Source organism: Heteronotia binoei, chromosome 18, assembly GCF_032191835.1.
Source record: "Heteronotia binoei isolate CCM8104 ecotype False Entrance Well chromosome 18, APGP_CSIRO_Hbin_v1, whole genome shotgun sequence".
Taxonomy (NCBI): domain Eukaryota; kingdom Metazoa; phylum Chordata; class Lepidosauria; order Squamata; family Gekkonidae; genus Heteronotia; species Heteronotia binoei.
In genome coordinates this window covers 16,928,589-16,942,340 of record NC_083240.1, presented here as the reverse complement: position 1 = coordinate 16,942,340, position 13,752 = coordinate 16,928,589, and the positions used below count along the sequence as shown (strand labels likewise).

Sequence of the window (13,752 nt, the reverse complement as noted above, 5' to 3'; positions counted from 1 at the left end):
TTTTTTTAACTGTTAAAAAAAACCCAGGAATCTTCCAGCACCTAAAAGTCTGACAAATTTTATTCCAGCATAAGCTTCCATAGATTTCATTGGGTGCAATGAGTGGATTTGTATCAGGTACATTTTTATTACGGTCAAGATCAACATTTATTACGGTAGGAGATATGAAACTACATGGACAGAAGGCCAGGAATTGCAGAAAATACAGGGCAAAATATACATAAAGTTCATATCTCACCAAGGCAAATGCAGAAACCACTTACAAGTTCTCTAAACTAGTTACTACCGACAATGAGTTAGAAATCCATACTGACTCTTAGGTTGCAATCCTAAAGGCACTTTTCTGGGAGTAAGACTCAATGAATAAAATCTGACCAATTTCTGATTAGACCTGCTGAGTGTTGATCTCCTATTCAGCAGTGTTGATCGCCGTCTAGTGGCTGTTCATGTCCTGTTGCTAAATCTTATTTATAATTCAGAAACCTAATGATATAGACCAGCGGTGGCCAACGGTAGCTCTCCAGATATTTTTTTCCCCTACAACTCCCATCAGCCCCAGCCAGCATGGCCAATGGCTGAGGCTGATGGGAGTTGTAAGCAAAAACATCTGGAGAGCTACCGTTGGCCACCCCTGACATAGATTCTCACAATCAATTGTGACATGTCCAGGGCTTTTTTTGAGCAGGAATGCACAGGAATGCAGTTCCAGCTCGCTTGGTGTCAAGGGGTGTGGCCTAATATGCAAATGAGTTCCTGCTGGGCTTTTTCTACAAAAAAAGCCCTGAACATGTTTATTGCCTTTGCTGCCCCCATCCTCAAAATTGAATCCAGGCAGATGATAACAAGAAACCAAACTTATAATTTTAATCTGTTAAAAACATTTTCACTATTTTGCATGCTAATTCATTGCCCACTCCCTAATGTAGTACTGTTCATTGCATTCCATTTATTGTCCAGCAAAGTGTGCTTAACGCACAAAAGCTCACCCAGAATAAAACTTTGTTGGTCTTTTTTAAAAAAACCACATTATTATTATGTTGGACTTAAAGGTGCCGTTGAACTCTAATTTTGCTAAACCTTCATGATCAGGAACTCATTTGCACATTAGGCCACACCACCTGACATCACCATTGTTTCACACAGGGCTTTTTGTGGGGAAAGCCCACCAGGAACTCATTTGCATACTAGGTCACACCCCCTGATGCCAAGCCAGTCGGAACCGTGTTCCTGTGCCTTCCTGCTTTAAAAAAAAAGCCCTATTAGTGATCATCACTACATAATGTTAACAGCTGGTTTTGGTGGTCTGGCACCCTAGGCAAAGCTAACGTCTGGTGCCCCCCCCCACACTGATAATGTCACCAAGTCACATGGGGGATGCTCCATTTGGTCCCCCAGAAGGCTGGCACCCTAGGCAATCACCTAGTTTGCCTAGTGGCAGAGACAGCCCTAACCGTCTGGCACTCTAGGCAAGGCTAACTTCTGGTGCCCGCCCCCACTGATAACGTCACCGAGTCACATGGGGGACACTCCATTTGGTCCCCCAGAAGGCTGGCACCCTAGGTGATCACCTAGTTTGCCTAGTGGCAGAGACAGCCCTAACCGTCTGGCATTCTAGGCAAGGCTAACTTCTGGTGCCCCCCCCCCACTGATAACGTCACCGAGTCACATGGGGGACGCTCCATTTGGTCCCCCAGAAGGCTGGCACCCTAGGCAGTCACCTACTTTGCCTAGTGGCAGAGCTGACCCTGGGTGGGAAGGCATCTTTTTTAGACTTTTAAAGGCCACAGGAACTCCAGGTTCATCACAGAGGGAACCCTCAGTGTGTTGATGTCATTGTTTTCCAAGCTGGAACATATCGCACAATCATTTCAGGAACCGTACTTGACATCACAGTAGTACTGATACGTTAGTATGTTAAGGTTTTATAACTTGAAAACAGACAGATTCAAGTGGGTCTGAAGCAACAGAACAAAGTTTGTGGCACCTTGAAGACCAACAAAGTTTAATTCTGGGTGTAAGCTTTTGTGTGCATGCACACTTCATGCGCACAAAAGCTTCGTGCACATAAAAACTTATGCCCTGAATTAAACTTTGTTGGTCTTCAAGGTATCACTGGATTCCAATTTCGTTCTATTGCTTCAGGCCCACTTGAATCTGTCTGTTTTATAGTTTGCATATATTTATTTTGTATTTTTATGATTGAGGTTTATATCAATACTGATTTTTATATGACTTTTATGCCCTGAGCCTGCTTCGGTGGGGAGGGCAGGATATAAGCCGAAGAAATAAATAAATAATAAATAAATAAATGTAGGGGTTTCCCCCCCACCATGGCCCGCAATAACTGTAACCAGCCCTGCCTCCAGCTGACAATCTATCCCTAGATCCCTGTGATAAGGGGGCACTGTGCCCTTGATGAGTGAATCAGGGCCTGGCACAAGATGCATTTCTGCCAGGTCACATCCGCCATGCTGAGCCTGGCAACCCTATCTTCATGTACAACCCTATCTCTGGACTATTATATCTTGGGCTGAGATATATACATATACATATATATATACACACACATACATACACAATGGTCATTTTGTAGGAAAATTGGTGGTGGAGCTCATCCAGGGATTGTTATACAGATGCACCTACTATTCAATGGACAAGGAGGTGGAACTCTCAGACGGAGGAGGTGGAACTCTCAGAAAGGTTCAGGAGTTGCGCTCCTGTGAGCTCCCACTGAATCTGAGGCCTGTCTATATATATATATATATATATATATATATATATATATATATATATATATATATATATATATATATATATATATATGTGCCCACACCGCCTATGTTGTATTTTATCTTATTGTTTTGTCTCGATATTGTTTTATTATTATTTTAGCTGGCTTTTAATTGTCATTTATTATGTCTGTAATCCACCCTGAGCCTGCCTATGCAAAACGGCGGAATAGAAATCTGCGAAATAAATCTGCTAAATAAATTTTAAAAAATACAAGGCCTGGCATGGACTGTTGCCTGTCACAAAGCGTAACGAGGAAACCTCTCACAGACTTTTGACGAAGTCTATAATGCTGTCCACAATTTCCACCCCAGACGGAAATCTGAAAATGCCTGCATCGCAAAAGTTCATTGCCCCGTGAAACCCCATTTCAGCATGGAACCATTTGACTTTCACCCCGCAGTCCTCCAACCGTTTCTTGTACAACAGGTTGTCATCTCGAAAGACGTCGTATTGGCAGGTCACAATGAGCGTTTCTGGGAGCTGCTTGATGATGTGGTCTTCAGCAAAAATGGAAGAAAAAGTTTCTTCCATCAGCTCTGGCACCTGCTTGTAAATCTCGGGCTTGTAAGGAGCAAACGGCACCTCTTGGTAACCATGCCTAAATCTCTCGGGAATGTTATTGGCATTCACCCACTTTCGGTATTTCAATCTATAATCGTCTGGCACATGAGTGCCTTTCAGGAGCTCGACTTTCAGAGCCGGGTCCTTTACAAAATACTGCAGGCCAAAGTGCAATAGGTCTTCCCGGGTCAAGAGCGGCATAGAAGCATTCTGTACATGAGAAGGCAAGTTGAAGTCCATCGCTTGGACGCCACCATAGATCAGTGCTTGAGCCCGTAGCTTGGGGAGGTCTGGCCTCTTTGTCAGTTGTTGAGCTACAACAGAAGTGAAATTGCCTCCTGCACTGTCTCCAAAGATGATGACTTGGGAAGGATCTACTCCATAGGCCTCCGCATTTTTCAGGAAGTGTACGGTAGCTGCCAGGCATTGCTTGTACTGGCTGGGATACCGGTGCTCAGGAGACAACCCATAGCTAGAAAGCCATAACAAAGAAGCAGAGGATCAGCTGACTTGATTCCTTCTTGAATCAAATTGGATGGATGATTTGATGCCAAGTGGGAAGCTGACAAATGCATGGGCTGGATGGTGGATGGACAGACAGACAGAAAAAGGGGGGGGGGAAAGGTGCAGAGGCCAGACCAGGGGTCTCTGACCTTTTTTGACCCAATGGCACCTTTGGAATTCTGACACTGGATGGGGGGTAAAATCATAAACCGGCTGCCACAAGAGGCGGAGCCAACTGCAAAATATCAGGAAGTGAGGTCACGGGCAATTCTAATAGCAACTCTTCAACATTTCAGGCAGAAGATCTGTTTAACAGGACGCTTTTGAAAAGGAACATATTGTTTAAAATATTTTCTAGGGTACACACAACTGATCATCAATTCTACAGTGGAGATTTTTGTGCTGAACAGCTAATCAGTTCTCCTGATGTGCTTCTGATAGATGACAGACGGACGGACGGACAGACAGACAGATAGATAGATGATGGACAGATAGACAGATAGATGGATGATGGATGGTCAGACAGATGACAGATGGACAGATGACGGATGGACAGACAGACAGACAGACAGACAGACAGACAGACAGACAGACAGACAGACAGACAGATAGATAGATAGATAGATAGATAGATAGATAGATAGATAGATAGATAGATAGATAGATAGATAGATAGATAGATAGATAGATGGCAGATAGACAGATAATAGAAAAGCAAGCACATTCACACAGGGGTGCCTTATGCACATGTTCAATGTGGACTGTTTTGAATCTCCTTTTCTTTTGGTCAACAAATCCATCCACAAATCGAACTGGCATTATGAACATTTGTGTAGGCAAATCTGGAGAAGTGTGCATGCACATGGAAGCTTATACCCGGAATTAAACTTAAAGGTGCCATTTTGTTCCATTGTTAGATCCAGGTAGATAGCCATGTCAGTCTGAAGCAGTAGAAGAGTCCAGTGGCACCTTTAAGACCAATTAAGTTTTAATCAAGGCATGAGCTTTCATCTGCAGGCACGCTTACTCAGACACACTGGAATGGAGGTTAACAATTCATATATATAAACAGCAAGTTAGCTTACAATGTAATGAAGATCTTTTGACACCCTCAAAGACTAAATAGCAGTAACAAGCTAAGTTTATAGGTCATATAAACAGAGTCTCAATTACTTTTAATAATTAAGAAAAATAGTTTTACATATTTGTCTCCTACTTTGACATATTTATTGCTTCACTGGTTTTCCACCCATAATTAAATCAAAACATATAAACTTAGCTTATTATTGCTGCTTAATCTTTGCATATATCAAAACGTCTTCATTAAGCTGTATGCTAATTTGTTGTTCCCTTATGTAGAGGCATGTGGGTGGGTGGAAAGATAGAGAGAGAGAGAGAGAGAGATGATGGATGGATGGATGGATGGATGGATGGATGGATGGATGGATGGATGATAGGTAAACTTAACTTCCATTTCAATGTAACTGAGGAAGTCTTAGCAGGAATGGGCGAAATATAAATCACATGAATGAATGAATTGATGAATGAATGGATGGATGGATGGACGAATGAATTAATGAATGTGTGTGCATGTGCACATGGAAGCTCATACTTTGAATAAATTTTTGTTGATCTTAAAAGTGCCACTGAATTTGACCGTTGTTCCATTGTGTATGCAAATGTGGATTTGTGTTTATTGATACTTACCCGACAGATACAAGCACTACATCAGCCTTCTTGGCAATTATATTGCAAATGTTTTGATAGAAATCTAAAAGAAAGAAACATTTTGGAACAGGAATTTAGAAAACACCTTTAGCATCATAAAGCTTTTTAGACCAGGGAAGGGGAGAAGATGCTTGTTTCATTTTAAAATGGCTAATGATTCTGTTAATATTGTAGGAGCAAGTCCTTCAGAAACAGAGGACCAGAGATTAGGATTACAAATACTTTAAAAATGTAAACAGGATTTTTCTGACTTCAAATATTTGAAATTACAACCTCTGTGAAAAACAGCTTGATTTGGGTCTGTGCTTGACAAAAGCTTTTTTAAAAGAAATAGACCAGCAGGAACTTGTTTGCATATTAGGCCACACCCCCTGACATCGCCATTGTTTTGCAAGCCAATTTTAGTATATGTGCTGCCAAAGCGATACTGATACTAATCCATTTGTTACCTACAAAGTGCCACTCTTTGCCCTGGCTGCAAAAAAAAATTAGGGCCAAGATTGCCATTTCAGTAAATAAATCTTATGACTAACTGGTTTTATTTTAGGTGTTCATAATTTTATCACATATTAATATTTGTAATTAATTAGATTTACTATGGTTGAGCCTAATGGTGATTGCATTTCTGCAACTCAATATTTTTATGATGCTTTTAGTCTTTTTTTTAATAATTGTTCTTAATTTTCTATTGTGATGGCCTTTGGCTATAAACAATAAATATTTCTGCTCCCTGATGCCAAGTCAGCCAGAACTGCGTTCCTGTGCATTCCTGCTCAGAAAAAGCCCTGAATGACCAAGTTTATTTATTGATTCATTTAAACCAAGGCCTGGGTTTATTATGGTGATGTACTTTTCTTTTTAAAAAATTCTGCTTAATTGTAGAGATTTTGAGAATTAGATTCTTTTGTGTGTATAATATGAAATGCAGAGTGCCTGATATAGAAATAATATTTAAAATGCAGGCATTTTACAAGAAAATTTCAGCATTTGGCAGTTTTTTTTTTAATATTTATCATTTATTGAGTTTAGTATATGTAGCAGATCCATAATAACAATAAAAATTTAACAGTTAAACAAACAAAAATTGCGTAGTTCACAATTATCAACTCATCCAGCACCCTGTGACCCGTCACCCTTGTTACCCTACTTATCTATCACTGCCTATTGTATGCCTAATACTTAATATAGCTCTCTGGACCACCTTGGCCCCCACAGCCTAGAGGCAGTTGAAAGGGGCTTGGATATCCAGTGGTGACTGGGGATCTCCTGGGATTATAATTCATCTCCTGGTGACAGAGATCTGTTCACCTGGAGAAAATGGCTATTTTCTTAATGCAAATTGGAGGAGAAGAATGAGAAAATGGCTGTTTTCTGAATAGGGTTGCCAAGTCCAATTCAAGAAATATCTGGGGACTTTGGGGGTGGAGCCGGGAGACTTTGGGGGTGGAGTCAGGAGACATTAGGGGTGGAGCCAAGATCAAGGCTGTGACAAGCATAATTGAACTCCAAATGGAGTTCCGGCCATCACATTTAAAGGGACGGCACACACAATTCGTCCTTCCATAGGAAATAATGAAGGATAGGGGCACCTTCTTTTGGGGATCATAGAATTGGACCCCCTGGCCCAATCTTTTTGAAACTTGGGGGGTACTTTGGGGAGAGGCACTAGATGCTATACTGAAAATGTGGTGCCTCTACCCCAAAAAACAGCCCCCCCCCAGAGCCCCAGATACCTGCGGATCAATTCTCCATGATTTTCTATGGGAATAAATTTCCATAGGGAATAATAGAGTTTCCAGCAGACATTTCCCTCCCCTCCCCCCGCTTTCTGATGACCCTGAAGCAGGGGGAGGGCCTCAAAACCGGGGGATCCCCCGCCCGCACCTGGGGATTGGCTACCCTATTTCTGAAGTTAGATTCCATGGTATTGTACCCCATTGAAGTCCCTCCCCTCCCCAAACCCTGCCCTCCTCCAGCTCCACCCCCTCCCAAATCTCCAGGCATTTCCCAGCGTGGAGCTGGCAACCCTATTTGTATAATATAGAAGCAAAATCAAAAACAGGGATATCAGAATCTGACCAACAGGAATGCAACATTCAACTGCATTCCCGTTTCCACATAGGATTCTTTCTTCCCCCTGCCCTTGTATTTTTTTTTAATTCCTCATTTGTACTAAAGCCGCCTCGAACAGTAGACTTGCAATTTCTTAAATACATTGTCTACTAGCCCCAAAATAAAATGGGAAACATGAAACTGACCAGGGCTTATTTTGTAGGAAAAGCCCAGTAGGAACTTATTTGCATATTAGGCCACACCTTTGGCATCATAAAGCTTTTTAGAAAGGAGGAGGGAAGATGCTCATTTTAAAATGGTTTATGATTCTGTTAATACTGCAGGAGCAAGTCCTTCAGAAACTGGGAACCAGAGAGATTAGGATTACAAATACTTTAAAAATGTAAGCAGGATTTTTCTGACTTCAAATATTTGAAATTACAGCCTCAGTGGAAAACGCCTTGATTGGGGTCTGTGCTTTGTAAAGACTTTTTTAAGAAATAGCCCAACAGGAACTAATTTGCATATTAGGCCACAGCCCCTGACATCACCATTGTTTTGCGAGTTGCATTTTTGTCCAAAAAGCCCAGCAGGAACTCATTTACGTGTTAGGGCACACCCTCTGACACCAAGCCAGCTGGGGCTGCATTCCTGTCTGTTCCTGCTCAAAAAAAGCCCCGAAACTAATTCAAATCCCCATAAACTTGAAAATATGCCCACCATATGAACTTGAACTTAATACATCCAGGATTGGAGAAGGACACACAGAAGGGGGAAGGACAATGATCACACCTGTGAGACATTTGGATTGGGAGGACCCTGTTCATGTCAAAATGTCCATCCACACTGGACTGCGTGGGTCCTGGGAAGAAGCAAAAAGCTGAAGGGATCAGCACCTTTTCAAAATGGAACTCTTACCAATAGTTCCAGCCATACCAGCTCCCCCATGGAAGAGAAGCATTCCTTTCCTCCTGCCAGCAGATGGCGCCTTAGGCTGGTAAACTCGGACAGGAACTCCATCGAAAAGTAGGTCTTTGGCAAAGAGACTTGGATCCAATTTGGACTTCTTGAAACTTATTGCGAAGCGAATGACATCAAGCTGCCTGCAGATGCCCAAAAATTCGCAAATCTTCCCCTTGTTTCAAGAAAGAAAAGAAGATGGATACTGAACATTTAGGCTTAAAACAACGACAACAACCTCAGATTCACAATTACAACAGTTATCCGATTCCAATATGGTTTCTATGGTCTCTTCACCTAGTGACCAGGGCTTTTTTTGTAGCAGGAGCTCCTTTGCAGATTAGGCCACACACACCCCGAGTCGGACTCGACTGTGCAACTGAACAACAACAACATCAAAGCTCTTGGAGGATTGGCTACATCCGGGGTGTGTGGCCTAATATGCAAAGGAGCTCCTGCTACAAAAAAAGCCCTGCTAGTGACCATCCAAAATCATTCCCCAATATTTATTTATTAAAATATTCATATTCCACCATTCCTAGATCTTCACTACATCCCTTCCCCATCATAGTCTTTCAAACTTCTGGCCACAGGGTTGCCAGGTCCTCCCAGAACACTGGCAGGGGAAAGGACTGAATGCTTTCCATTCTTTCCATGGAGAGCCAGTTTGGTGTAGTGATTAAGTGTGCGGACTCTTATCTGGGAGAACCAGGTTTGATTCCCCACTCCTCCACTTGCACCTGCTAGCAGATCAAAGATCTAAGTTATAGCACCATAATTAATTTTAATACAATTTGTAAATGGATTTATGTTGATTTTACAATTATAAGTGTAATTACTATGTATGATTTTATTGTATTGTATTCGTATGTTGTGAGCCGCCCTGAGCCTGCCCTTGCGGGGAGGGCGGGATACAAATAAAAAGTATTATTATTATTATTATTATTATCATGGCCTTGGGTCAGCTATAGCTCTGGCAGAGGTTGTCCTTGAAAGGGCAGCTGCTGTGAGAGCCCTCTCCAGCCCCACCCACCTCACAGGGTATCTGTTGTGGGGGAGGAAGGTAAAGGAGATTATGAACCACTCAGACTCTTCAGAGTGGGGGGCGGGATATAAATCCAATATCTTTTTCTTCTTGTGCTGGACAATGCCTTTTTTGAGATCTGGGGCCCCACTACCATGAGTCTCCAAGACCAGGGCGTTTTTTTTTTTAAGCAGGAACTCATTTGCGTATTAGGCCACACTCCTCTTATGTAGCCCATCCTCCAAGAGCTTACAGTAGGCCCTGTAAGAAGAGCCTTGTAAGCTCTTGGAGGATGGGCTATATAAGAGGGGTGTGACTTAATATGCAAAGGAGTTCCTGCCACACAAAAAAGCCCTGCTTCAGACCTTTCCCAGTGTTAGTGCTGGAGATCTTCACAGAGATGGACCCTTGGTTCTTATGGCATCTTCTGCTTGGTGTTTCCATGGAGATCAACCCTTGATCTCTACTGCTTCATGTGTTTTTGATGTTGTCATTGTTTCTTTTGGGTTTTTTTCCAGATCATCTCCTCTACTCAGTATCTCTCTAAGGGTTTCATGTTCCCTTCTTAAGCAGCATCTTAACTGTCTTGTACCTTGGTCCTTCAATTGTTCCATTTTGAAAAGATGCGGGAAGGAAGGAGTCCCGACGTGCAGGTGGTCGACTTGAAGCTTGGGGAGGGACAATGCTCAGTGGTAGAGCATCTGCTTTGGAAGCAGAAGGTCCCAGGTTCAATCCCTGGCATCTCCAAAAAAGGGTCCAGGCAAATAGGTGTGAAAAACCTCCACTTGAGACCCTGGAGAGCCGCTGCCAGTCTGAGAAGACAATACTGACTTTGATGGACCAAAGGTCTGATTCAGTATAAGGCAGCTTCATATGTTCATATGTTCCTGCTTTGATCCAACCTGGACCTGACAACAATACCCCCCCCATCCTCCAGTGGTGGGCAAGAGGAAGTTGGCAATCCTAGGGTGATGTGGCTGAGGAAGCAAAGAACTGTCTGCCTGAACTCCTTAGACAAAGAGCAAGGGGAAACGGCCAGGTCTTGGCAGCTGGACACTGGCTGTGGGCTGCCTGGACTCACCTATTCAACGTTAGTCAATCCCTAACCTGTGCAATCTCCTAATTTGGTATTTCTCCACAAAGCCTAATTCCAATTCAGTTCTAATTTACTATGGTCAATTGACCAGCAATAACAATCTACATAATCCCATAGTCACAGACCACAGTTTCTGACTACATAAAAGCATTCTCATATTCAAATTCCACCAATGTTAAACCTTTAAAATGGCATTATTAACCAGCTCTACTTTGGCGGGGGGGGGGGGGTCATCCGCTTACTTATGGCAAAAAACCATTGTTTTGCTACTGCTTGAGTTACAGACTTCTTAGTATCTTCCAATAAGTATTTCAGTAGCACGACATCTGCAAATTTCAGATAATTATCCAGAGGTTTAAATGCAGAGTAATGGAAATATTAACTGATGTCTCTCTCGGGAATAGAGCTCACAATGTAAAAAAATGCGAGTGACAGTTTCAACTTCCTTTTCTGAGCATATGCAGCATCGTTGGAGGATAGGCCAGCGAAGGAACCTTCCTTGCAATACATTAGAGGGGAGGGCATCCAAATGCACCCTGGAAAAGGCCCACCTATACTTTTCATAAGTGACGTTAGATAAATATGGGGCGGCAGCAAATCCAGGCCAAGATTTTAACTTGCTATGCATGCTGGGTAAGAGCGCTTCATCGGTTTGAACCTCAATGGCAGTCAAGCGTTGGTGTACCAAAGATTTGGCGTTATGTAAACCTATTTCCAAAAGATTAGCCGGGCATAATCCAATTGTTTGTCCATTATTCTAATATACCAATCAGGATAAGGAGTAGATGCTAAAAACAAAGGGATCAATCCTGTCGGTTTCATTCCATTTTGGGGATAATTACACGTCTCCTACTCTCTCACAATCTTCTAGGGCAGGACCAAGATTACCAATAGCAAAGGCTGCCAACCAGCGCAGGAAAAAACAAAACACCCAGTCAGGCCAAAGCTAGTTTTGCTTCTCCGTCAGTTGTCAGAGAAAGGGCCATGCTGTTTTGTTTTTCTAGACTTGGCAGCCCTAAGTAGTTTCGCCCTCCACCATTCTTTACCACTTAATGTGCCCATTCCAGGGTTGCCCTGTAAGTGCCCAAATGTGACTGATTAAGCAAAAAGGTATGGGTTAAGCAGAAAAGATATGGGTTCCTTGTTTGATGCAGTGGTTAAGTGTGTAGACTCTTATCTGGGAGAACTGGGTTTGATTCCCCACTCCTCCACTTGCAGCTGTTGGAATGGCCTTGGGTCAGCCATAGCTCTCGCAGAATTGTCCTTGAAAGGGCAGCTTCTGGGAGAGCTTTCTCAGCCCCATCCACCTCACAGGGTATTTTTTGTGGGGGAAGAAGATAAAGGAGACTGTAAGCCGCTCTGAGACTTTGATTCAGAGAGAAGGGCAAGCTATAGATCTACGGTCTTCTTCTTATATTAATTTGCTGTAGAAAAAAACTAGTCTAGTACAGTGGTTAGAGAGTCAGAGTAGGAATGGAGAGACCCAGGTTTAAATACCTCCTTTGCCAGGGAACATCACTGGATGGTCTCAGACCAGTGTCTATGCTGAACCAACCATATTCTAAGTCATTTTAAGAATATAAGAGAAGCCATGTTGGTTCAGGCCAATGGCCCATCCAGTCAGTGTCACACAGTGGCCAAAACCCAGGAGCCATCAGTGGGTCCACCAGTAAGTCCAGACTCAAGAAACCCTCCTACTTTTGCCCTCCAAGAAGCAAGAATACAGAGAATCATTGCCCCATACAGAGTGTCCCATCTATACCAGGGGAGGCCAAACTTGCTTAATGTAAAAGCCACATAGAATAAATGTCAGATATTTGAGAGCTGCAAGACATGAATGGATGATGATTGATGATGATGATATTGAATTTATATCCCACCCTATACTCTGAATCTCAGAGTGTCAGAGTGGTCACAATCTCCTTTACCTTTCCCCCCCACAACAGGCACCGTGTGAGATAGGTGGGGCTGAGAGAGCTCTTACAGCAGCTGCCCTTTCAAGGACAACTCCTACAAAAGCTTTGATTCCCCACTCCTCCACTTGCAGCTGCTGGAATGCCCTTGGGTCAGCCCATTCCAGCAGCTGCAAGTGGAGGAATGGGGAATCAAACCCGGTTCTCCCAGATAAGTGTCCATGCACTTAACCACTACACCAAATTAGCTTTCAGTTCTTTGAGAGCCAAGGAAGGAAGGAAGGAAGGAAGGAAGGAAGGAAGGAAGGAAGGAAGGAAGGAAGGAAAATAGATGGGGGGGGGGTAGGAAGTTAAATGCATTCTCCAAGCTACTGGCTGGCTTGGAGAAGTGATTTGAAGAGACAAATGCCTTCTCCAACCTGGACAATGGGGGTTTCGAGAGCCACACAATATGTGTGAAAGAGCCACATGTGGCTCCCAAGTTGCAGTTTGGTCATCCCAGATCTATACCTTGTGGCTAGTAGCCACTCATAGACCTCTGTTCCATATGGTTATCCAGTCTCCTCTTGAAGCCGTCAATGCTTCACCACTTCCTGCGGCAGTGAATTCCACATATTAATCGCTCAGTGGGTGAAGAAATAGTTCCTTTTATCTGTTCTAAACCTACCACTCATTCATTCCATTGAGTGCATGAGCTCTTGTATTGTGAGGAAAGGAGAAAAATACTTCTTTCTCTACCTTCTCTATCACACGAATTTTTTTGTAAAGTTATCACTGCCCCTCAACCATCGTTTCTCTAAGCTAAAAAGCCATAACCTTTTTAACCTCTCTTCATAAGAATGTGTTCCAACCCTTTAATCATTTTAGTTGCCCTTTTCTGCACTTTTTTGAATACTTTAATATCTTTTCTGAGGTACAGTGACCAGAACAGTACACTGTATTCCAAATGAGGCTTCACCATTAATTTATGCAGGAGCATTCTGATACTGGCTGATTTGTTTTCAATCCCTTTCCTAACAAACCCCAGGATAGCATTTGCCTTTTTTTTCTTGCAGTCGCACATTTTGCGACCCATCACAAAGATAGGGTTGCCAAGTCCAATTCAAGAAATATCTGGGGAC

The 13,752-nt window shown here is 42.8% G+C and overlaps 1 protein-coding gene and 1 non-coding gene across 2 annotated transcripts in view; one reads left to right on the top strand and one right to left on the bottom strand.

Annotated features, from left to right (window-relative positions):
* Positions 1–3,054: 3,054 nt before the first annotated feature.
* Positions 3,055–13,752, bottom strand: part of LOC132587000 (arylacetamide deacetylase-like 4) — a 40,027-nt gene continuing 29,329 nt past the window's right edge. The window contains exons 2-4 of the mRNA XM_060259179.1: positions 8,557–8,773; positions 5,566–5,629; positions 3,055–3,826 (exon numbers count right to left, since the gene is read on the bottom strand). Coding sequence (XP_060115162.1) covers positions 3,055–3,826; positions 5,566–5,629; positions 8,557–8,773 — 1,053 coding nt within the window. The remainder of the gene's footprint in view (positions 3,827–5,565; positions 5,630–8,556; positions 8,774–13,752) is intronic.
* Positions 10,292–10,371, top strand: TRNAP-UGG (transfer RNA proline (anticodon UGG)). The gene has a single exon. It is a non-coding gene; the product is annotated as a tRNA-Pro (tRNA).